This window comes from Bos indicus x Bos taurus, chromosome 4 (genome assembly GCF_003369695.1).
Source record: "Bos indicus x Bos taurus breed Angus x Brahman F1 hybrid chromosome 4, Bos_hybrid_MaternalHap_v2.0, whole genome shotgun sequence".
Classification (NCBI taxonomy): domain Eukaryota; kingdom Metazoa; phylum Chordata; class Mammalia; order Artiodactyla; family Bovidae; genus Bos; species Bos indicus x Bos taurus.
The window spans coordinates 87,283,008-87,308,752 of record NC_040079.1 but is presented as its reverse complement, the minus strand read 5'-3'; the positions used below and the strand labels follow the sequence as shown (position 1 = coordinate 87,308,752).

General features: G+C 41.0%; 1 protein-coding gene across 1 annotated transcript; it reads right to left on the bottom strand.

Annotated features, from left to right (window-relative positions):
• Window positions 1-379: 379 nt before the first annotated feature.
• Window positions 380-22,395, bottom strand: LOC113890916 (ABC transporter B family member 20-like). The gene is made up of 9 exons (XM_027538439.1): window positions 22,253-22,395; window positions 21,786-22,197; window positions 21,614-21,699; window positions 18,066-18,120; window positions 14,326-14,476; window positions 8,068-8,122; window positions 6,505-6,696; window positions 3,268-3,415; window positions 380-2,775 (listed from the first exon to the last, which is right to left on the bottom strand). The coding sequence occupies exons 1-8, from the start codon at window positions 22,393-22,395 to the stop codon at window positions 3,400-3,402; spliced, it is 1,110 nt and encodes a 369-aa protein (XP_027394240.1). The 3' UTR covers window positions 380-2,775; window positions 3,268-3,399.
• Window positions 22,396-25,745: the final 3,350 nt, after the last annotated feature.

Here is a 25,745-nt window from a genome sequence, read left to right as displayed (position 1 = left end):
ATTTGGTACTTACCGCTTCAGAACTTACAATTTTATTTAATGTTGACTTTATCCTGATGCCATCACATAGGTGCTGAGAGGATGGTGGTGGGTCCATTTTACACATCAGAAAACAGGGTTGTTACATAATTAAATCACGACTCAGCCAAAACCACTACTTACTGTACCACTTGAGTGAATGTTGTCAATTTTAAAGCATATTATGTCATTTTTTAGAAAATAAAAAGTAATTTGAAACAAAATGAAGATTTCTCCAAAATCATTTTCATATTAGTATTTGAGGTGTTAATACACACTTACCACATTTGTTGAAACAAAAGTTCAGTGTATACCTTGAATCAAGTAAAATTTTGTCAAAGAAAAAGCAAGACTACTACTGCATGGTACAAAATGTTTAATACACATGCAACAAGTATCGTACATCAAGGCAACGAAATACACATGGAAATAGTAGCATGTAGCTCAGCATTCTGTTTAGGGGAGGGTGTGTGAACAATGAACACTGCTGAAGATCGAGACACACCTCATGCAAACACTAACAAACTATCTCTATAACTAGCGGGAAATGAACTGTGTAGAAACCTGAAGTCACATTAGCAGATCAAGTTTATACCAAGAGCTCCAAGAAAGGAGGAAAAGTCACTGTCCTCAGATGTCGTGTTTCAGTCTGCGTTCAGCAGCGTGTTAAGATGCACAAGATCGGTACACATTAGAACAAATCCGAAAATTCTGATCAATTATGGAATCCTGTATTTCCTTTCTATATTATAAAAATGTATGAAAAATGTAACAATGATTTTCTTAAATTACTAAAGGATAATGTCGTTTGAGAGTGGACCATGAATGAAAGCATTGAAATAGTCTGACTGTTGTTAGGAAAGCAGCAGCAACAGTGCTTAAGGCCAAAAGCCTAAAATTTTCAAAGGTCCCCCCACCCCACCCTTAATCGTCTCTCATTCGCTCCTCCCAAGGTTTCCAGTAACCTTGTTTTAACCTTCCTTCCATTCCCCATGCAGAATTACAAATTGCTGTAGATACATCATTCACAATAAGGTATACAGAATTAAGACGAGATTGATGGTACCATTTCTCAAGAATATTTGCATTACTACAAGTACCAAAGACTTAAGCTAAAGGAAGAAAGCTCTGAGTATGTTCTGATACATCTAAATAACTTAAGGGCTTCTTTGTCCCGGAAATGACATTGTTTGAACTGTCTTAACACAGGACTAGCCTTGTTACTGTTTATTATCTTAAATTCCAAATAATGAGAGTCAAGTATTGCAGAGAACCACCACACTCCCACATTTCTAATACAAAGAATGACTGTGGTAAGTGCTGCTTTTCAATCAGTATTTTAGGAGGAATGTTCTTTCAATAGTGAAAGTTACTAAGTTTGAATGTACTGTTTTATTAACAAATAAAAAATAGCATACAAAGTCCCGGATAAGTATTGTAGTAGCCTCTTCATGTAAACAAGGTATAAAACATCTTTGGCACAACTGACCATGTTTTCCTCATCTTACTCTAGAAAATGTACTTCATACATTTCCTTTTTCAATATGGTGGAATCTGGGGGGACCAAATGTACAATTGTTTCAAAATTTGCAAAAATTTAAAAGACAGCTCAGAGATTTTTAAGAAAACTAATTTTTAACTAGTAATTTTTAAGGTCAGTTTTAAAATGAGATTATGGCTGTTAAAGCACGTAAGACACAATTCACTCCTGCACACGAGAGAAAAACAGCACTGGGTGTCAGACATGCTGTTCAGTGTGGTGATGAGCCTACCGATCCTCATTTTAAAACTTCTCAAATCCTTAAATGAACTTGAAGTCTTTCCTGATAAAATTGTTTTCAACATCTGTTCTACATTTTTAAGTTTTTCCAATTTATGGGACATAAATGTGATCAATTTTAAAATTGGTAAACTTTAAAGGAAATTTTGGAAAACAAAATGTTATTCATTTTACCTAAATGGCCTAAAATACTGTAAAATACTTTCCTCGTGACCTGAACAAATTTAGTAACTGCCTAAAGGCATGTCCTACAAAATTTATAAAATGCTGAATGGAATGTTAGGTTGATGCTAAATGGTAACTGTTACAGACAAACTGAATAAATTGCTGTGAAACTGCAGCTGAGAACCTTTCTCTTCACTTCAAAGACAAGGCATTTAAACATCAGAACCTGGGAAGGAGTTCATGAAATATGAAATAAGTCATTTTTAGAAAATGTAATCATTGAATAAGAGAGCAAAAGAAAATACTTAAATATCTAGAATAAAACCTTGAACTCAGTCTCTGGCAACTATAATACATTTAAATATATGAAAATCAGCTGAATAATAAATATGTACAATTTGCAATGGATTATTAGAGGATATCTGAAAGTTTTTTAAGCCTATTTTTAAACTTCAGTGACAAATATAATCATTTTAAAATGAAAAATGGCAGCATTTTTTTTTCACCCAGAAGTTTACATGGAGTGGACTGAATTCTCTAATACAAGCAACAGAATTCCAGACATGTCCCAGAACAATATAAAATTCCAAAGATTTTCCCAGCAGTCAAACTTACGTATATGGAATATTTGCAACATAAAAACTTCTGGCTTTTACATACAATTTTTCAGGATGGAGTCAGACCTGGACTTGTCATCTCTGTTGTAGGACTTGCAAGGTAGTCATTCGATTTTAGGCTTGTTAGAGATTTGTAACTTGCCACTGACGTTAGAGACCCACAGAGGCCAAGTAATGAGGGAGTATCTTCTTTACCTGAAAATCAGGATAAGATAACAAATATTTAATTGCTCTTGAAGCTTGATACTAGTAAGATCCTAAAACCATTAAACTTTACATACTGTATAAAATTGCAAACATACTGTAAAATCAAACATCTGTATGTTGACGTTTGATCTTCCAGTAGTTTCAATGCTGCCCCTTATAGAAACATTACAGTGGGATTATTTGTGCTGCTTTTAAGGTTCTAGGTATGGAAGCTTGAGATATTCTGGAACAAAAATGGAATTCACCTTTTTGAGGGAGAATATGGTCATATCCAATTAGTAAAGAATAACAAAAAACTATAGCAACAATACAAGTGCCCAGGTGACAGAAATACCAGGAAATCTGTATGTGGGTAAAGTGATGCAGAAGCAGCAGAACTGCTTCAGTTCAGTTGGAGGCTGGACCTAGGGAACCTCTGTCCACGACTGAATAACTGAATAAACTTATTCAGCATGTACTCTGCACCAGGAATACCATTACCTGCTAGAAGTCAGTTGGTCCCTGAAGGAGGAGTGGCAGAGCTCTGTGTCCATGCCTGGGGAAAACACGTTCTTTCCCGAGCAGAACAAGTTTCAACCCCCACTGTGCACACATTTGATCTAAGACGCCGGCCTAAGGCTGTGAAAGGCTAGGAAGGTGAAAATCACATTCACACTATTGTGCAACCATCACCAACCACGATTTCAAAAACTTTTCATCATGCCAAACAAAAACTCCCTACCTCTTTAAACAGTAACTTTCCTTTCTCCCCTTCCCCTCAGTCTCTGGAAACCTCTAACCTTCTTGCTGTGAATTTGCCCTTCCTAGAGTCATTCTTAAAAGTGGAATCATACAGCGTTTGCCCTTTTGTGTCTGGCTTATTTCACTTAACGTAATATTTGTTTTCAAGGGTCATGCATGTGGTATGTATTCCTTTTCCATGGCTCATTAACATTCCATGGTGTATATATATGACATTTTGTTACTCCACTCATCTGTATGGACATCTGGGTTGTTTCCACCAATCGACTACTGAAAATAATTCTGCTGTGAACACTGGCATCCAAGTATCTGTTTGAGTCCTATTTTCAATTCTTTGAGAGTACATACTTAGATTACACATATTTTTTAAATATACAGATTATAACAGAAATTGCAAAGACTAAAAGTCTGACATACACACTGGAGTAATATGCAGGTGTAAAAGAGAATGAGAAAGATCTCTATAATTTCCAGGATATACTATGTAGTGGAAAAAGCAAAGCCCATAACGTGATCTTTTATATTGAGGAACATGAATTCATTTTAATTTGCATGTGTTTTTAAAGAGCAATAGATAATTAAACCAATAAGATAGTTACTTATGAAAGTAGAAGTTAGCAGAGTTGAGATGAACCTTAAGCATAGTACTCTGGGATATATTTGCAAGATAAAATAATTAAAAATGAATCAATCTATTTTAGTTTATCCTATTTTAGTAATAGAGATTATTACTTTGAAATTAGAATAATAAGGAAAAGCAAATAATTATGTTCCTATAAACTAGGGACCAATATTTTCCTCATAAGAAAGATATAAAAATACAAAATCAAGTACATGGAAACCCTTTATGTATGAATTACAAAATAAAATAAATTTAAGGTATATTTTTCTTTAAAAAACTTTCTAACTCACTAGTGAAGAGGCTAGAAATAGTGACCAGTCCAGTCAAAACAGGCACCTCTATGGCCCAGATTATGTTCTCCGGTGTCATTTTCTAGTGTAAGGAAACAGGACTTCTTGGAGAAACAGCTGGTCCTGGGTATGGGCATGAAATGTACCAAAGAAACTCAGAACATCTTGTTTTCCACAAAGCAAGGAAGCTGTGACAGACTACTGGGATGTCAAAAGGAACTGTCTTTTAAAGGGTCTCTCTGTGCAAAAAGGACAGTGACTTCCTAATGAGTGTACTAAAAAAGATGCATTATTTATACTGTATTCTCCCTGATGAAATTAAAAGACACTTTTAATTCCTTTCCTTGGAAGGAAAGTTATGACCAACCTAGACAGCATATTAAAAAGCAGAGACATCACTTTGCACACAAAGGTGCATCTAGTCAAAGCTATGGTTTTTCCCTGTGGTCATGTATCGATGTGGGATTTGGACTATAAAGAAAGCTGAGCACCGAAGAATTGATGCTTTTGAACTGTGGTGTTGGAGAAGACTCTTGAGAGTCCCTTGGACTGCAAGGAGATCCAACCAGTCCATCCTAAAGGAGATCAGTCCTGAATATTCATTGGAAGGACTCATGGTGAAGCTGAAACTCCAGTACTTTGGCCACCTGATGGCAAGAACTGATTCACTGGAAAAGACCCTGATGCTGGGAAAGATTGAAGGGAGGAGAAGGAGACAACAGAGGATGAGATGGTTGGCATCACCAACTCAAAGGACATGCTGCTGCTGCTAAGTCGTGTCAGGGAGTTGTTGATGGACAGGGAGGCCTGGTGTGCTGCACTCCATGGGGTCGCAAAGAGTCGGAGGCGACTGAACTGAATGATTCTTCCCAAATATGTGTAACCAGAATACACTAAGAATGAATGACCAGAGAAATCTAAATTATCAGGGATTTAACAAAACAGTTGGCTTGGTGCATAAAATACATAAATGTCAAGTGAGAAAAAGTTGGGGCGGGGGCGGGGGGGGGGGGGGGGGCGGTGGCGCTGCTCTGCTAGATGAAAGAACACCAAAGAGATTGAAAACTAAATGCTCTGTGTGATCCTTGACTGGATTAAAAAAAAAAGCAATGAAGAATCAAAATTAAGAAACATTTCCAGTTACAATAACATCTAAAAGAATAAAATACCTAGGAATAAAGTTAAGCAAAAGTATGCAAGTGTGTACACTGACAACTACAAAATAGTGCTGAAACAAAGTTGAGGTTAAAATAAATGGAAAAACATCCCTTATATTTTGATGGATTGGAAGATAATATTGTTAAGATGGCAATGTCTCCCAAATTGATCTACAGTGTAATCCCCATCAAAATTCTAACTGCCTTTTTTTATTTTTATTTTTTTTTTAATTTTATTTTATTTAACTTTATAATATTGTATTGCTTTTGCCATATATCAAAATGAATCTGCCACAGGTATACATGTGTTCCCCATCCTGAACCCTCCTCCCTCCTCCCTCCCCATACCATCCCTCTGGGTCATCCCAGTGCACCAGCCCCAAGCATCCAGTATCGTGCATCGAACCTGGACTGGCAACTTGTTTCATATATGATATTATACATATTTCAATGCCATTCTCCCAAATCATCCCACCCTCTCCCTCTCCCACAGAGTCCAAAAGACTGTTCTATACATCAGTGTCTCTTTTGCTATCTCGTATACAGGGTTATTGTTACCATCTTTCTAAATTCCATATATATGCGTTAGTATACTGTATTGGTGTTTTTCTTTCTGGCTTACTTCACTCTGTATAATAGGCTCCAGGTTCATCCACCTCATTAGAACTGATTCAAATGTATTCTTTTTAATGGCTGAGTAATACTCCATGCCTTTTTTAAGAAATGACAGTTCAGTCGCTCAGTCGTGTCTGACTCTTTGCGACCCCTTGAAAACTGACCTTTTCCAGTCCTGTGGCCACTGCTGAGTTTTCCACATTTGCTGGCATATTGAGTGCAGCACTTTCACAGCATCATCTATAGCTAGTAGTTAATTTCTTTACGGACGTGTAGGTAACAATATACTTACTCTGTTAGCCGTGTATTGAGTTCAGCGATGTCACTGATGTCAAACCAGCCTATTTCTTGTCGTAGAATAGCATGAAAAAACTCTTGCCTAATTTTCTTAATCTGCCGGCCAGCTGCCAAAGTCCAAAATGAAACCTGTATATAGGCAGCAACAAGAACTCCAGCACCTAATCCTGAATAATAATATGCATATCTGGAAAACAATTCAAAAGTTTCTTTTAAATAGAGTCTTTATGCTTGCAAGAGAAATATGCAGAATTGGAAATTAATAGTGACAGATCACAAAGACCATGTAGGACATTATAACACGTACAGTTTTTTTTTGTCTTTCCTGACATTATAATAGAATAGTGGCCAATCTGTCCACTTGAATTATCAGCCGAAGGTAAAATAAAGTTGTGTGCTTAACTGCAAACATACAGTGGTGTTCATGAGTCACTTTTAAACCTACACTGATAATCTGTAGACACAATTTGACTCTTCCATAATTCACATTCTAGACTTGCATATCCTACTGTCTGAAAAGCTTCACCACATTGCAAATACAGGAATAAACAGGCTGAACATGCAAAATGGCTCTGAGTGTAAGTTTTTCCCATATTTACACGAAGAACAAAAAGCCCTCTTCCTGATTGGCAGGAGTTGAAAGAATTTTTAAAAACAATGCGAAAATGTTATGAATTCAAATCAACTCAGAGTGTAGTCGTAACTAAATTGGAGGGACGTTAGTATCTTTAGAAATATAAATTCAATTTCATTACTCTCAAATATATTTTCCTTTCAGGCTGCTACGGCAACAGACAGCACTCATTTAAGTCGGCAACATTAATTGAAAAGTAAACACAAACATTATGTGACAGGCTTTGGGGATTTCTATTAAGAAGGTGAAGAAAGGGAAAAAATGCTATAAATGACATTATTAGATCAACAGACAAAACTGGAATTCAGATGGTAGACTGGGTCAAAGTACTGTATCAATATGAAATGTACTGAGGTTGATAGCTGTGCTGTGGTTATGAAGAGAATGCCCTGTTCTTGGAACCAATCAAGTATTTATAAGTAAAGGAACATGCTCTGGGCAACTAACTTTTTAAAAAAATTATTTATTCTTTTGGCTGCCCTGGGTCTTCGTAACAGCATGTGGGATCTATTTCCTTGACCAGGGATCAAACTCAGGCCTCCTGCATTGGGAGGACAGAGTCTTAACCGCTGGACCACCAGGGAAGGCCCCTGCGCAGCTTACTTTATTAATTTTTTAATTTTTTTTATTATTATTTATTTTTTTACTTTACAATATTGTATTAGTTTTGCCATACATCAACATGCATCCGCCACTTGTGTACACAGACAGCTGATACAGGAAGCTTGCAGCTTACTTTAAATGGCAGGGGAGGGGGTATAAATGGAAACAATAGGATAAAGAGTCTAACAAAAGCTAAAGAATATCCAGGGATTCTTTGTACATGCTTATAACTCTTCATAAGGTTGAAATTATTTTCAAATAGTTTTTAAAAAGCACAGTATAAAGACGTACATATGATATATACATATATTAGCCAATGACCTAGTCATTTCTTCCAGAATTCTGCCTGAATTTAGCATTGCCAGTGAAAAATTCACTAAATAAAAACAAAATAAAAATAAGACATTTTTGAAAGGCACTGCCAGGTTTTTAAAATCTTTTTCTCTTTCCCTCACTCTCAAGTCACTCTTACCGTCTGGCCCACGTAAAGGGCCCTGGGGTTTAGGTCCATCGCGGGTCCAGTTGGGGAAGTAAAGCCCCCCCTCCCAGGTGCTGCCCCCCTACCAGAGGCCTCGGGCCTTTAGCAACACAGCTTCCTAGAGCAGCAGAGAGGAGCTGATGAAGGGTATACAGAAGGCAGAGGAAGAAAAAAGAAATGGTCCACATAGAAACACAGGATTTACCAGGCACTTTTTTCTTAGTGGTGCAAAGTGCTTTACATACTTGCTTCTTTTGATTCTACGTTACTATATGTATGTGTTTCCCTTACATTCTTCCTCACAACGTAAATAATGGAAAGTCTGAATTACATTCACGGCAAAGGGAGAAAAAGACAAGAAAGATCACTGAGTTGCTCAAAGACAAGTCAGTGGATCACTGGTGATCCGTCAGGGTCCTGCATTCCTTGTCTTGGTTACTAGCCGTCCTGTAAACTGGTATGTTTAAAGCATTATTAACTGGAAGGAAATTGTCTTTTACTTTGAACTAATTTTGATAAAAGTGTCAATGTGCCTTTTCTGGTTCACATGTTTTAGTAACAGCTAGGATCCAGTGAGCATTTATTGTATGCTGGGCACTGTTCTGAATACTATACACGCATCACATGGTCTAATTCTCACAATTCCATAGATAGGACTATACAGGTAGGGCTATATCATAAATTCCTGTTTTACAGATGAGGAAACTGAAGCACAGGGATATAAGGTAACTCACCCAAAGTCACTCAGTTACGATAGTAAGTAGGCTGAGTCCTAACGCTCCTCATACAGCACCCGACACTACACCACACCGACTGAGTCACGTGGCAATGGCTTATTTTCACTTCTTTAACAGACACAGAGTAAAACATAAAAAAGAAAACAGCCCATACCTACTGCATTCAGAGTAACAGGTTACAGTGTTACCACGGCACTGATGGGAAAAGCACATTTACCATGATGCCCGGAGAGAAACTAGGCTTTGCTCCTTTATCACGGGCAAACAGCCCTGAGGTCACATTTTCTGGGTGCTGTGTTATCACGCTTATCTTCTTCCAAAGGGCGATGAGGTAGAAATTTATTTTAAATTTAACCTACCGTCAGGATCAATTACCAGGCCTGTAGCCCCGATGGTGGCATAATTTCTCCCTCAGGATTGCTCTTTCTGTAGATGTTCATAGCAAAGTGTTTCTGCTTATTGATCTAGCTCGTTATCAGCTACTAGGTCCTTGAGGAAGCAGACTCTATTTCACTTCTGTTCTCATCCATTCAGTTCTGTGTGCTCATTTGCTTCCTGAGTTCATAAATCTGGCACCTTCGATAGCTACGTTGGAAGTGTCTTTGGAACGAGAGGCAGACAAGCTGTGCGAAAGCTGGAGTATGTGCAGAAATCATTGTTCAAAACCACAGGAAACCTGCGGATCATGCGTGCAGGGCTATTTTACCCCTGAACTTAGAAAGCAGGTGAAATCTTAAAGTGACTTTTTCTCTCCTCCAACACCAATATTATAACTCGAACTGATCTTCCCTCCTAGGAAATAAGAATCTACAAACATTACAAACGTGACCTGCTCCTTTCTCAGAGTCCCAGGCCGAGAATGGCAATCTAATTCTGCGTGAGCAACCCTAGAAGCCCTAAAACCCCTAGGAAACCAAGTTTCTGCTGCCAGAGGACCAAGATATGACAAATGTGTATGAATGTGTTCCTTGAAGAGTCATGTGATGAAATCTGGAATGCTAGATCTGGAAATCTCACGGGATTCGATCTGGAGAAGGCCGCTATCTGGTCTTCCAGATGCTACATATTGGGCTTCAGCCTCACAAACAATCTTCAAGGAGTTACCTGGTTGCGTGGCTCACAGCACTGTCTGCCTGTTAGAATCACATGGGGTGGGTGGAAAAATATATAGGTGTCCAATGGGGACGACAGAAGATGGTTGGATGGCATCACCGACTTGATGGACGTGTTTGAGTAAGCTCCAGGAGTTGGTGATAGACAGGGAAGCCTGGTGTGCTGCAGTCCAGGGGGTTGCAAAGAGTCAGATATGACTGAGCAACTGAACTGAGGCTCCATCCAAGACCAGCTGAATCAGAACCTCTAGCTGAGTCTAGATCATAATCTAAAAATTGCTTCCAGTTGACTTTAATATACCAGGATGGAGAACTCCTTCTCTATTCTGCATAAATGCCTCCCATAGCAAAGAAATGGGAAATTCTAAAGCTGCTTTTTAATTTTAGACAGTTCCCATATATTCCATGCATTTTATAGATGAGGAAACAGAATCTAAGAGTGGTTGTTGCATTTCCAAGTTCTTACAGCTAATTTCCCCTCAGTGTTTATGTTCCAGACACTTGACATAAGTCATCTCATTCAATTCCATCAGCAAGCCTACCTTTCAAAGGTGATAACAGTAGGGATAATAGAGGTTAAGTAATTTGCCCCCAGCTCAGGTACAGGCCTAAATAATAAATGTATCCCTTAAGGAACACTCAAAGAGACACTAAATAAGGAGTGCTGTCACTTTGAGTCTCAGAGTAAATCGATGTCTGCCTCCCTTGATTCGGTCCAGGACTTCTTTTATTAATATTACATAGAAACACTCAGCACAAGACAGAATTGGTGGATGTCCAGGCAGTTTTAGCAGTATGGGTAATAAGTCAAGGTAACTGGGGCTCAAAAATGTCTTTTCCTTTCATCTACGTGGCAATGCAAGGGCACGCAGGGTGTATCAATTTCTCCACACAACCTCCTACATTTTTACAGCCACATAGACTTGGCATAAAACATCAAGTTCCTAATGCTCTGTAGAAATACCCTGTTTCCTATGACTCCATTCTTAGGGTTTGGATGTGGAATGTTTTACGCATAGTTTCTGCACAACTGAGTCACTGTGAGGGAACAGCCTTGCCACGGAGACTTTATTCCGTTGACAAGGATGGAGTCTGTTCACAATAACTCATTGTCAGACCCTCTTGTGATTTAAACCTTTTTTTTTTCTTCTAACATTCTCGTCTCATTTGGCTCCCATTGAGTCTTGCTGCTCAAGAATCCAACAATTCTAAAGAACAGACTCTAGACAAACATCATCTCGGTGAGACGAGCTAGCGAGCTCAGCTACGGACACCTGAGGACTCTACCAGCTCTCAACCCCCATGACTTTGGCTAAACTCTATAAACCTAAACATATCAAAGAGCTGTCTGGATTCAGAGCGAGCACGAAATGTAACAATTCGTCTTCTCCTAAGAGCCATGGGAATATTATTTGTACAAACCTGAAGAGTGAACACTGGCATTAATAACATTTGAGGGACTTCTCATTCCAAACCCTCCAAGATAATCAAGTTGCCTAATGACAAACGTGGCTGTAGGGAACCAAGTGTCATTTAATTCGGAGGTCACCGAAACAGCTGGCAACTCTGGTGAGTGTATCACTCCAGCGGTCACAGGTCTGCAGGGGACTTGCTCGTGCCATTCCCCAGAAAGACCTTGAATTTGGCCCTGGGCACAGTACGTGGCACCTGTCTGCCATTCCAGCTTCAAAGCAATTCGGTTGCATAATTAGAAACACAATAAAAATAAGCAGACTGCCCCAAATAAGGAAGCTGTGGAATTACTCTGGTGTTAGCAAAAACCAAAACGGGACTAATAAAACTGGACCAAATGTCAACCTGCCTGGGATAAGTACATTGCATCCAGTTAAAAAAAATTAACTGTGATAAGATATACATTACCGTCTTAACCATTTAAAGTGTATAGTTAAGTAGTGCTAAATATATTTACACTATGGTAAAATCAATCTCCAGAACTTTTTCAGCTTCCCCAACTGAAACTATGCCCATTAAACAACTCCCCATTTCCTTATCCTCCACCCCCAGCTACCACTATCTTCTTTTCTGTTTCTATGAATTTGGCTACTCTAGACACCTCCTATAAGCAGAATAATTTGATATTTGTCTTCTTTCACTTAGCGTAATGTCCTCAAGATTCATCCATGTTACAGCAGGTGTCAAAATTTCCTTCCTTTTTAAGGCTTTTTAACACTCCATTTAAAATCCTAAATTGAAACCAGTTTTGATTGATAGATTCTAATATGGGCATCCTCCTGTTCTGTGTGTGTGTATTATACATCTATAAAGCTTATAAGAAGTAAAAGGAAAATAAAAATTCCTAGTTTCCTTAAAGACTTTTTAAACTATCCTATCTTACTCTTTACAATATTTGTGTTAAAGTTTTGGCCACTGGTCAAATACAAGTAATTCAGTTAAAACTTTCCCAGACACAATTTTTAAAGGAGAATGTACAGCACTTACATTGGCAGTATAATGTGCACAGTCGTGAGCGTGGTATGGACGTAGAAAGACTCGTAAAATTTGGGGAGGTTATTTATTCTCTCCAAGCCTCAGTTGTCTTCATGTGTCACTGAGAATAAGACCTAGCACATGATACACACTATGAAAGATTTGTATTATTTTTGTTATAAAGAGGTTCTTCTCAGAGACAGTAGTACTAGAGAATAAATAAACTCTTTTTGTAGGACTGTGCTTTAACTATGCAAAGGATGCTTCTACTAGACATCTAAAAGGTAATAGTATTCATCAATATTCATGTAAAGAGATCCTATTGTATAAACTAAGCAATCACGTTCTTAGGTAATTACAACTAAGCCCTACAATGCTAACCAAATATGTAGCTATCAACAGTGAACACTGGAAACTCTTCCTGAGTGTCATCTAAATACAGTCTACTGCCTCTCGGATGCCTCTACTGTGGAAGCTGCCTCTCCTTTATTAGCCGTCTCCTTCACATCCCCCATCTGTGAGCAGCAGGTCTCTAGGGAGGAACTGAGCCATTGTGCTGGGTAGAAAGCATGGCTATCTTCCTTTCTATGCTAAGTCTGTCTAATATGAAAATAACTTTGTCCATTGGAACCTCACTCCAATGCTGCTGACATAGCCCCTCGCACTGATGGCATTAACTTATGTGACTCCTTTGGCACTCCAGTAATTTTAGTCTTTTGGGAGAGTTTCAAAGCACATCATTCTCATACTGAATCCATTCACTCTTTAGTAAAGTGCTCTGTTAAGGAACAGTCAACCTTTTTGATCCAAATATTAGAGACAGAAAGTAGGTGTCATTTTAGCAAGAAGGATAGGAGAAAGGGGGAGGGGGAGGGGAAGAAGAAAAAATAAAAAACAGACCCACAAGCTGAGGACAGCTAAGAAGTATTGCCATGCCAACTGATGCATTTTGAAGCTGCTGCTGCTGCTGCTAAGTCGCTTCAGTCGTGTCCAACTCTGTGCAACCCCATAGATGGCAGCCGACGAGGCTCTGCCATCCCTGGGATTCTCCAGGCAAGAACACTGGAGTGGGTTGCCATTTCCTTCTCCAGTGCATGAAAGTGAAAGGTGAAAGTGAAGTCGCTCAGTCGTGTCCAACTTGTAGTGACCCCATGGACTGCAGCCCACCAGGCTGCTCCATCCATGGGATTTTCCAGGCAAGAGTACTGGAGTGGGGTGCCATTGCCTTAAGTAAAAAGTGAAAGTGAAGTCGCTCAGTTGTGTCCGACTCTTAGCGACTCCATGGACTGCAGCCTACCAGGCTCCTCCGTCCGTGGGATGTTCCAGGCAAGAGTACTGGAGTGGGTTGCCATTGCCTTCTCCTATTTTGAAGCTAGCTCATCAATAGTCATTAACTAAATGGACACTGTGCAGACATGCTCTGCTATGGTTCCACCATCCTCAAGCAGACTAACTTCCTTACTTTATTGAAATACAAAGCTTTCTGGAAATTTCCTTATTCTATACTTAAAGTCCAATAGCATACACTTATTTGTTGAAATTTAACTGATTATTTGAGGAATTTTACTGAGAATTTTAAAACTCCTTCTGTGATATCTGAAGCTACCCAGATGTCCAAACCATGAAGCAAGCAGATGATGAATAGAAAAATCAATTTCTAATCTTTCACTCAGTTAAATAAATGAATACATCTATCAGATCAGATCAGTTGCACAGTCGTGTCCGACTCTTTGCGACCCCATGAATCGCAGCACGCCAGGAATATATCTATACATCTACATATCTTAATTAAAGAAATGCTTACCTGGAAGGGAGAAATTTCCTCCAGTATTAACAAATCTGTCAGTCATTTCTCCAAATACTATCATCATGAGGGGCAGACCTGATCCATGAGTTATGGCCATGATAGTGCCAAAAGACATAAATAATTTATCCTGCCAATCAGAGTATCGAAACTAAAAAAAAAAGAAAAGAGAAGAATACTTAGCTTGTATAACAGAATTTCTCTTTTTTCACAATGTATATTCTTTGGAATTTTCTTTAAGGTCAGTACTTTTGTAACCGTTCCAAATAAATGTATTAGGGAAAAAAGAGAATTTCAATTCAAATCATTGACAGAGTAATTTTGAGATTCTATTTATTTTGTATCTGTGTGGAAAAAATCCTAATTCCATTGAATCAGTGTCTTATTTGGATAAGTAATGGCAATATAATCAGAAGGGACTAAGATTTGGTTTCACTAAGAAATACTGTTTGATCTTCCAGAGCTCCTGAGGTAGTGCATTAGAAACAGCTAGGGGTTGATCTCATTTACATACACACACATAATACATCCTTTAAAAAGACATTCAGAATATTTCAGACAGAGAATTATAAAGGGTGGAGAGGGAACGGATATTCTGGGTTTTGAGGATAAGGCCCCTTTAAGAGGCTTAAGTTAGCTTTTGGAAGACAGATCAATAGTGAAGGGCAAGAAACTTAAGGAGTGCCTGGGTGTGTGCTTTAGGGAAGTCTTGCTTATGGAGATGATACTCATTGTAGAATCTTGAAGGACAAGGGGGAATTAGCGAAGAAAAACTGGGGGGTGCAGAGAAAGTGGGGGAAGTGGGGACTTAGAACAGCAGGGTGACTGGAAACTACATGAGTAGTTTCATTAGTAGTTCACATAGACGGCAGCCCACCAGGCTCCCCCATCCCTGGGATTCTCCAGGCAAGAGTACTGGAGTGAGTTGCCATTTTCTTCTCCAATGCCTGAAAGTGAAGTCACTCAGTCGTGTCTGACTCCTAGCGACCCTGTGGACGGCAGCCTACCAGGCTCCTCCATCCATGGGATTTTCCAGGCAAGAGTACTGGAGTGGGTTGCCATTGCCTTGAGTCCTCAGGGAACTCCACGTGGTGGAATTTCTAAGCACACAGTGCAGAGTACGGAGGACGATATTAGAGAGAGGTCTAAAAGGCCTGGTGGCCACACCAACTATCTTGGATTTAGTACCATCTATAGAGGGCTTCCCTGGTGGCTCAGCTGGTAAAGAATCTGCCTGAAATGTGGGAGACCCAGGTTCAATCCCTGGGTTGGGAAGATCCCCTGGAGAAGGGTAAGGCTACCCACTCCAGTATTCTGGCCTGGAGAATTCCATGGACTGAATAGCCCATGGTGTCACAAAGAGTCAGACACGACTGAGCAACTTCCACTTATCACTTATAGAGGGAAGTGGTTATACCAGTAAAGTGCACAACACCGAAGAACTAACCAGCGATCAGTGTCATAATACTCCAAAACCCTTTGTCCTTCACCACCTTTTTTAGTTCTCTCCAAATTCCCACTTTTTCTCCCCATTTCTGATTGACTGAAACTATGCCTCTCTCTCTGTTCTTCTTTCGTCCTCTGCCTTCCAGACTACATCTCCCGTCTCTCAGTTTTCCATTTCTATACTCTCCCCTCTGTTCCTCACATCTCTCTCATTTTTTAACCCTTATCTCTGCCCATTTCCCCACCCCACTCCCTTTGGGGGACAAAGAAGGAACAATCATCAAGAGAATGGGTGATGAGTCAGGCTGGCAGATGGTCCTTGAGAGCGGAGGCTGAGTCAGAGGGAGTCACTACGCAGGGCACCTTGAGGTTAAAGCATAAAGTCGGGGGGCGGTGTGCCAGCTGCTCTCAGGGATTTCCAGAAGTTTGGTCTGGGAGACCGAATTCCATCATTAAACACAGAGGGCAAGCAAGAGTGTTGAGAGAGACAAAGGGTGGGAAGCCAGGTGGAGCTTGGAATGAAACAAGGCGGGCAGGTAAAGTCCAGAGCAGGTGGGAAGGGCCCCTAAAATTACCACAAAAGGGACCAGTGTCCCCAGGGTTCACCTTAGTGGCTGGAGGGGAAGGGAGATAGAGCACTTGAGTTTCTGGGCCACAGCTCAAGCACAGGAGCAAGTTGACATGCAGTGTTGTCTTCACCAAACATTTACGTGAAACTGCTGCTGCTGCTGCTAAGTCGCTTCAGTTGTGTCCAGCTCTGTGTGACCCCATAGACGGCAGCCCACCAGGCTCCTCTGTCCCTGGGATTCTCCAGGCAAGAATACTGGAGTGGGTTGCCATTTCCTTCTCTACGTGAAACTGAGGAAAGTTTTAAATGCTTTTCATAGTACATTTGAAACTCATGTAATGTAATATATTCACTGCACCTCAATTAAAAAGTTTCTCATATTAATGAAACAAAATTTTATTGTCTCCAAGCTTCAGTGAAAATTCCAGGAATTTCACAGTAATATCCTAAGTAACCTAGATCTGTTTTCAGTGATTTTTCAACAAAAGAAGGCCTTTCTGTGTTCTGCTGTGTTAAATGACTCAGTCGTATCCGACTCTTTGCGACCCTATGGACTGTAGCCAGCCAGGCTCCTCTGTCCCTGGGATTCTCCAGGCAAGAATATTGGAGTGGGTTACTCCATGCCCTACTCCAGGGGATCTTCCCAACCCAGGGAACGAACCCAGATCTCCCACTTTGCAGGTAGATTCTTTATCATCTGAGCCATAAGAGAAGCCCGAATGCCTTTCTAACTCCTATTAAAATGCAGTTTTATTCTGAACCTCAATCAGAACAGCAGCAAAAAAATTAAGAGTGGAAAAGGTTACATTTATATTTAAGGTTAAACTTGCAAATTCAAAGGAAAATTTCAGTTTCTACTTTAAGTTTTGTGACATTTTGTTTTCTGTAAGAGGCAGATTTAAAACCTTTGCATTAAAGCCAGATTTAGTTTTATAAACAATTTATTCTCTAAAGTACTGAATTGAAAAGACGTTACCCTTACTGAGATTTTTAAACACAAAAGTCACAAGCATAAGGGAGAAGAGAATGAAACTTAATAAGTTGGAGATTTCAGATGACATGCTTTTTTTTTTTTTTTTTTTACCAACTTCTTTGCTATCAAATAATGGCTGTCATAGTTTGAAACATATCATATTCACCAAAAATGGGCAAACATTTTCTTGAGTCCCCTCTCTAAGACATATTACAAATGAAAAACAGATTTGACTTTTTCCAAAAATATGTTGGCTTGCCCTGGACCAGTGGAAAACCACTGAGAATTATCATAAACATATCTGAATCTGTAATAGTAACTTCATATTTAATCAGTTTTCCTGGAGGCCAATGTGAACATAGATTTCTTAAGCATTTACAATTTTCTGTAGTTAACAATCTCCTTATACGCAAGTTTATTTTAAGGTAAATTTGTGTGTGTGTGTGTGTGTGTGTGTGTGTGAGAAACAAGTGCAGAGATGTATTTTTCTGAAATTAATTGGTTTGTATGGTGCTTCAAACACCAGTCCTAACTTCAATTTCCCTGTACACCAGTTAGCTCTGCTCTCCCAGCCAGCCTATCCCTACCTGCTTTATCTTCCACCTTGAGAATGTGGGCCATTAAATGCAATGAGCCAATCCAGGACATCTGCCGCTGCCTGCAGACAAGCTTAAAGCACTTCTCACCACAGATCCAAGACATCAAACGTAAATGAAGGCAGAACGGATTCAAACTTAGTATTTCACAGCTTACCAATGTTAATGGTCCAATCAAATGTACTTTCTTCATTTTTTCCTTAGCTTGGCTGCTGTAAAATATATATATATTTTTTTTTATATGTAAAATTTTTAAATTTTTGAATTTAAAAACTCTTACATAATATTTCACAGTCAACTGAATATAAATTTAAGTAGTTGCCATATTTGAATATTATATTTTCAAATGTAAAAGAGTGATGTCCACAAACTGTCGAAATTATCCAGTTTAACACGCAGTGTAAGGCAATGACCAAGTGCAAAGGTAACTGTCCAAGGCACTACAGGAATCTCTGGATAACCGGGGAATGGTCACCTGCCTTGCAGCACGCATGCGCAGAAGGAAGATGACCATGTCAACAACGTCTGCAAGATCAGTTAATGCTTCATGTGCTAAAAAGGTACATATTGATCTAAAATTAGTAAAGGCCACTCTTCTGAATGATTACAGGGGTGCAGTCAGGAAATCCTGTCGGCTCTACATTCAAACTACATCTGGAGTTCGCTCACTCTTCGCCACTTTCATAACTATTCTAACAGCCCGGAGAACTCCTGCCTTGTTTCTCCACTTCCGCTTATGCCCACTTGAGTCTATCTGCAACACGATACTCAGAGTCATCATTTAAAAACACAAGTCACAGGCTTGCTAAAGAGGAGGAAGAGGCAAGGGACGGATTGGGAGTTTGGGATTAGCAGATGCCAGCTATTACACATAAGATGGATGAACAACAAGGTCCTCCTGAAGAACACAGGGAACTATATCAACATCCTGTAATAAATCATAATGGAAAAGAACATGAAAAAATGTGTGTGCAAATATATACATATATATATGAATAGTGGATCATTTTGCTGTATAGCAGAAATTAACACAGCATTGGAAATCAACTCTACTTCAACAAATTAAAAAAAAAACTCTCAGGTCATATTATGCTGCTACTCTGCTCAAAGGCTTACAAGTGGCTTCCACTTTTCTCAGAGTAAAAGCCAGATCCTTACACTGGCCTCTCCGGCCCCACATGATATTCTTTGTTGCCTCTCTGAGCACAGTGCCCACTCCCACTCCTGCCAGCTCTGCTCCAGACACCCAGGTCTCTCTGCTGCCGCTGTCCTGTGAACACTCCAAACACGTCCCCCCACAGGGTCTGCATTACCTCTGCTGGGAGGGGTACATATATGCCACACAGCTCTCTCTCTTTTTTTTTTTTTTTCAAGTTCTTGCTTAAATATTGCCTTCTCAATATGACCTACCTTAACTACCCTATTTAAAATTGCTTTTTTGCACTCCTGATTTCTTTAGGCTTAATTAACGTGTTCCCATAGCATTCATTACCTGCTAACAATTGTTTGAAGGACTAAGTGCCCCTGGGAAAAGAGTTTATGGATGCTTCCTTTTCACAAATGATCACATATTTGCATAGATCTAACTTTATATTACTTAAAGCCCAAGAGTGCCCCTGGTTTCCTGGTCTGGGATATCTGATGCCCTTTGGTGATAATTTGTCTCAGAAGCACAGGCTATTAATTTGGTTTTAGGTTGGAAATGCTGTTGCTTCTTCAGTCTTGGGTATGGAATGAAACATAATCTGGTTCTCCCCTTAGGCAGGAAGATGGAATTTGATGTAATATTTTTCTTTTATGTATCTTGGGCTTTAATTCCATGGCATATAAAGACTACTTGCAAGATTTTAGCAACTACTATTCAGCATATGTATTGTTTACATCTATTCTCAATAATAAATAAATGCTAACTGTAGGAGAGCAGACTTTTTTTTACCTAAATGCATTTATTTAAATTTCCAGGTAAAGTTTTATTCACAGGACTTGATCCCAAACTATCTGGAACATTTTCTGAAATCAAAGGACTGACATCTGCAATGAAATATGTTCAGAAGAATGTGACAGGTGAAACTGCGTGATCGCAACAACCATGGAACTCAGTTTTCCCTGGACCACTGAAGTGAGCTGAACTTCCTTTAGCATGCAAGATTTGGTCCAGTTTTTATAAAAGTGTGTCTCATTACACTTAAGTTCATAATCTTAACTTTTTCTTAGTCTTTTATACTCTTTGAACTGTCTTCTTCCCAACACAAGGCTGTGAGCTCCACTTCTGAGAACTCCCTTGGGTTCTGCTGTGTTACTGCATCTTTTGCAGGGGTAACCCCTCTGTATACTCACCAATGTTTAGCCTGTGCAACACAGAAATAGACTTCTTGGAGAAAATGCCACCTATTTATAGATTCACAGTCAATTCCAGCCTAAATTGCCAGCGAATGAAAACCACATTTTTCTAGAAGAAAAAATACCACCCATCGGTTTCCCAATTTTATAGGGCAAATTAGATATTCTGTGAATGAATACCATGGTACGTAGAAGAAATAAAGCAAGATCACCGTATGAAGAAATTAACAGACTAAAATAATGCCCCGGTTTAACCACCAGATAGGCATGTTCTCTGTTAACTAATCAGGCCACTTGCAGCTTGAGGACCCACTACAGAACCTGATAAGTTTGTCCCTCTGGGTGATCACTGGATGACACAGGTCAATTGGTTCTGGGTGGCTTGGCATGAACTCAGAGACCACAACAGCCTCATAAATTTTGACGCTGAAGGCAAAAACGATTCACTGTCCTCAAAGTGAAAGAGGGACAAAGCCAGCATGCCACTTACTGATTGCTTCTGCCCCTACTAAGGTGGAGAAGTGAGAGTGACAAGGGCCCTTGGGGCCAAAGAGCCAGCACAGGGAGAAAGACAGGCAAGCAGAGAAAGGCAGAGGTTCCCCCTTGCATTTGAGCAACAGTTTCTTTGGAAGCGCAGGTAACCCGCCCCAGGCTGCTCAAGGTTCCCCTCCCCACCTCACCCCTCACCCCCCAGAGGGGAGAAAGAGGGAACCGGAGAGCTGAGAGGAAGGCGGGTAAAATGAGGAGGAAGAGGAATAATGAGTGGAGGAAGGAGCTGCCTGCTTCACTACACTTGTTTAAAACGCACAACCATGAACAGCAGGGGTCTGATGCTCTTTAAGCCCGGAAGATCAGACGATGCTTATGAGAGATTTCTGGAAAAGTCGTGAGCTCCATAATGCAAGGAGTGTTACACCACACATGCTCATGGAAGGGCCCTGCACAAAGGGAAGGGGCGCCTTCAACCGTGCTCTCTTTCCTGGTGGTGTTTATTGGCGAAGTCGTGTCTGACTCTTTGCCACAAGAGGACTGTAGCCCACCAGGCTCTTCTGCCCATGGGGATTCTCCAGGGAAGAATACAGGAGTGGCTTGCCTTGCCCGTCTCAAGGGGATCTTCCCAACCCAGGGATCCCCGCGTCTCTGAGGGATTCTTTATCACTGAGCCACCAGGAAAGCCAGCCTGTCGCAAAAGAAACCTCAGTGACATTCCTTGGGTAAAGTCAGAACCACAGAGAAGACTCTAAGGAAACTCCAAAACAAAGGCCAAAGGCATCATCCACTCAACTTCTTTGCTCGGCTCCATGTGGCTCTGCTGACTTGTGCGTAACAAGAAAAGCAGAAAAGTAGTGGCCGAGAGTGATGTACCTGCTGACGCCCAGTTCAAATCCGTCCTCCCTGGTCTCGGTGATCCGGAATGTTGCGATCCTTCCCACCTCTGGATCCATCTCCGCCTGGGGAGAAACCAGTCTCAGGTCCAGGGGCACCAGCCCCAGCCTGGGGAGGTCGCTCAGCCTCCTCACAGCACCCCCCTCCTCACCCAGCCGGGGTTCGGGGCCAGCAGACTGGTCGCCGGGACCCGGGAGGACCGCGCTGATGCCACGCTGCCCGCCGCCGGGAGCCCACCTTCCCGAGCTTCCCTCACCCGGGACTGCGCCTGTTTGCAGCTGAGCCGCTGGGCGCCGGGGCTGCGGGGCCTGGGACTTTGCTCGCCCCCGCCCCTCGCCCCTCCCCGAGAGTGTCCGGCCCCAGCGACGCCTCCTGAAGCCGGAGGCGCTCCAGCTGCCAGGCTCGCTCCGCACACCCCGCGGGGAAGGGTGCCCGGCGCGCCGCCCCCCCGCTGCGCCCACCCCCGGCGAGCAGCTAGCCCCGCGACCAGCCTGGTGCCGCTGGGGGTTCCGAAAGCCTCGCCTGGCGGGCCACTCGAGCCCTCCAGAGTGACTGTCACACTCCTTCAGTGCAGTTTTCTTTTTGAAGCCTTGCGGGGGACAGTTTGTACATGCTCACCCATGATGGGGCAGCTGAGGGACACGAGAGACCCCTAGGCTCGCCTCTCGCTGCTTCTGCATCCCCGGGTCTGCTACCCGGGGGGCACCGAAGCCACCCGTCTCTTGGGATGCTGAGGACAGGGCAGGGCCGCCCAAAAACATCGCATTAAGCTCTTCGCAGGATAATGCAGCCGGTGCCTTCTCAACACTTAGAGGCACAGAACTTTAGGGCTGGAGGGCTCTTTAGAAATCGCCAAATTCAACCGCTTCTCGTCCACTCCCTTTCTAATAGGAGACTGAAGCCCAGAGAGGTCGAGTCTCGCCTGTGGCTGCGTCCTCAGGACCAGGGTCCAGTCTCCAGTGTCCTCTCCTGGCATCCTGCTCTGATCCTGCACTTCTCCCTGTGCTCAGGTGTCTCTACACCTCGCGCTCTAGGTGTAGGATTCACACGGGAATCCTCTGTGTGGTTTTCTCATCCCTTTTCATGAACCGCCACGCTCCTTCCTAAAGGGAAAATCTAAAACAGGGAGCAGCATGTTATCACAGCTTTGAAGCCAGTGGGATCCAAACTCAGAGCTTCCTATCTTACTAGTTATGTCACCTTGGACACTCTCGCTTCTCTAAGCCTCAGTTTCCTCATATGGTAACATAAGGATAAAACACCCCCCTTACTAGGTCACCTTGAGGAATAAATGAACTAAGAAGGCAGAAGGAGCTGGTACTGAGCCTGAAACAAAATACACTCCATAAACGTGGCTTCCCTTCTTCCCAACCAGGTAGCAGGGCTACCTGCTGGGCCTTGCTCCCGCTGTCTTGTTAACACAGAAGTCATCCCGTGGCTTTCTCGGGTTCCCAGAGAAAATTAACAAAGAGCATCCTACAAGAGGAGGTGCTGTCGGCAGACCTTGGAATCTCACCTGTTCACTTACTGTTTGGCCTTAGGCAATTTACTTAATTCTTGATTTTACGGAAACCGTAAAATTGAGGTGTTATTAGGATTAGACATAATGTGTGTAAAGTCCTTGGCATATAAGAGGTACCTAGTATTAATAGTTACAAGATCAGAAGAGGCTGATGAGGAGAGACTGGGATAAGAGCCAGGAGCTCTAGCACTCACTCTAAAATATACCACTTATCTCTACCCTGCTCTGCATATCACCTTGAGCTAGGCAGAACCTGATTTGAAGAGATGACTTAGAGTTGATTGGAACTGTGGCATGTTCTAGAATTATTAAAAATGAATTTATTTACAGGTTTTCCTAAAAATGTTTTTTCTTCTTAGCCCATCTACCACTATCAGGAGGATTCTCTTCTTTGATCAACCAGAATTCCTCTTCTTCACAAGTCTAACAGGTGGTCAGATCACTATTTTAAAAATACCCTACAATTAAAGCAACTGAAATTGTTGAGCTGAAAGAAAGCTTGGTGGTGACAGGAGAACATTATAAAGCTCAGTAGCCTGTAAGGAGATGGTAGCCTCTTCAGTTTCTATAAAATACATCTTGGGGGAGTAAAAAGGTAGACACGTGACATAGTAGGAAGCTTCTGAACTAAAAAAAAAACAAAAAACAAAAAACCAAAAAACCAACACACAGGAACATGACATTTTCCCGTCAGAGTCAGTTCATAAAGTTGTCCCTATAAAAAGTGCTCATTGTATGTTGCTTGCGTCTGGGGCCTGTGTGTGGGGAGAGAGAAGCCACGCCCACATGACTGTATTCATGTATTTGCCTGTGTTACAGCCCATTCCAAGGGCTACTTTTACATTTATCTAATAACAGTAAAACAGGCTTACCTGGGGCATCCATCCAGTCATTAAAAAACAGTATTTAAGCCACTGTGATAAACTGGGGAATTTATCATGGAGCCATGACATTCAGGCTATAAGAAATCTCAACTTTCTTTTATTGGTAGGATATTGAGATAATCCTGCTTTGTTCTCATTGATGTAGAGTTAATATCCTTCCCTCCATCTTACTTTTTCTACATGTTCCATTAGTTCTTTCTTTTTTAATCTTAATTATTGCTTTTTAAAATTATTTTTATTATTTGGTTCTTTTGATTTAATAAGTGCATATTTCATTTTATATTTAACAGTTAACTGTTTCCTAGAGATTATGACCTATCTTTGACTAAACAGTGGTACTTTTTCCTCTTCCAGGCCAATGCAAGGACTTTAAAATTCTCAAACCTCATTTATCCACCTCTTACACACTACTATTATCATGTACTTTAATTTTTTTCTATCTTTTATGACCCTTGTGAGAAATTATTTTATATTCATTATCATTTAGATTTATCTATACATGTATTATCCTTTTCTTTCTCTTTATTTCTTCCTACACCTCAGAGCCACTATCTTGGATCATTTTCCTTTTACTTAAAGAACGCTTCCTCTAGCCAGTGATAACTTTTCTCAACCTTTTTTCCTGAGAAGTTATTTCACGTTTATTTAGGAAAATTATTCAGAGATTTGCCTTTGTTGTTCAGTTGCTAAGCCATGTTGGACTCTTTGTGACCCCATGGACTGCAGCTCGCCAGGCTTCCCTGTCCTTTACTATCTCCTGGAGTTTGCTCAAACTTATGTCCATTGAGTCAGTGATGCCATCCAACCCTCTCATCCTCTGTTGCCCCCTTCTCTTCCTGCCTTCAATCTTTCCCAGCATCGGGGTCTTTCCCAGTGAGTCAGCTCTTTGCAACAGAGATTTGCCTTACTGGATATCAAGACTTTTATTGTGAAACAATAGTGATTAAGGCAATACATTTTGGACAGAGATAAACAAAATTAAAGTGAAACAGAATACAGATCTTATAACTGATGGAGCCAGAATTCTAATCCTGCCTGTATTCTTAGCCACCACTTTAACTAGTGCAGGGCAGTGGGGATGGAGAAGATGGGTCAAATGTAGTGGATGGTTAAAACATCTTCTTCCTCCAATTCACTGATCTTAGCATATTTTAACTGTTCCTATTTTGGTGTGCTGTCTTCCACTCATCTTACAGACATCTACAACCCCTTGCCTTCTCTCTTTATCAGGTTTCTTAGTAAAACCACAACTCTGGCTAATTTAAATTATCCAAATACTGCAAGCTTCCACCATGCAACAGAGCACGGCTAAAGAAAGACACAAAACCATTTGACTTGTCCCACCATGAAACTAAGTGATCCTTTACTATATATGTAATGTATTTACAATGCTTATTATTTATTGTCCATTCTGAGGGATGCAAGCTTCATAAGAACAGTTTTTGCTGTCTGATCCACTGGTGTGTTCCCGCCTTTGCTGCCCAATAGCGACTGTCTCCTTATTCACTCTTCCACTGTGTCAGACCGTTGCTTCATGCTTCCTTTTCCCTCAAATATCTTTCAGTCATTTTATGTCTTCACATTCTGCTGAAGTACTATGCTTCTTATTTCACTGATAAAAGTCACAGTGTTTGGAAGGGAACTGCCACAATCTCCCGCCGTGACACCTACCCACTGCCCAGCATCTGCACCCAGCACCCGCCTT

Coding starts and splice junctions, on each gene's coding strand:
- LOC113890916 (XM_027538439.1), bottom strand. CDS start 22,395: ATGTTTTTGGGCGGCCCTGCCCTGTCCTCAGCATCCCAAGAGACGGGT. Junction 18,121..21,613: donor TTTGAACTGGGCGTCAGCAG/GTACATCACTCT, acceptor TATATTTTACAG/CAGCCAAGCTAAGGAAAAAA. Junction 8,123..14,325: donor AGGAAATTTCTCCCTTCCAG/GTAAGCATTTCT, acceptor GTTTTTATTTAG/TGAATTTTTCACTGGCAATG.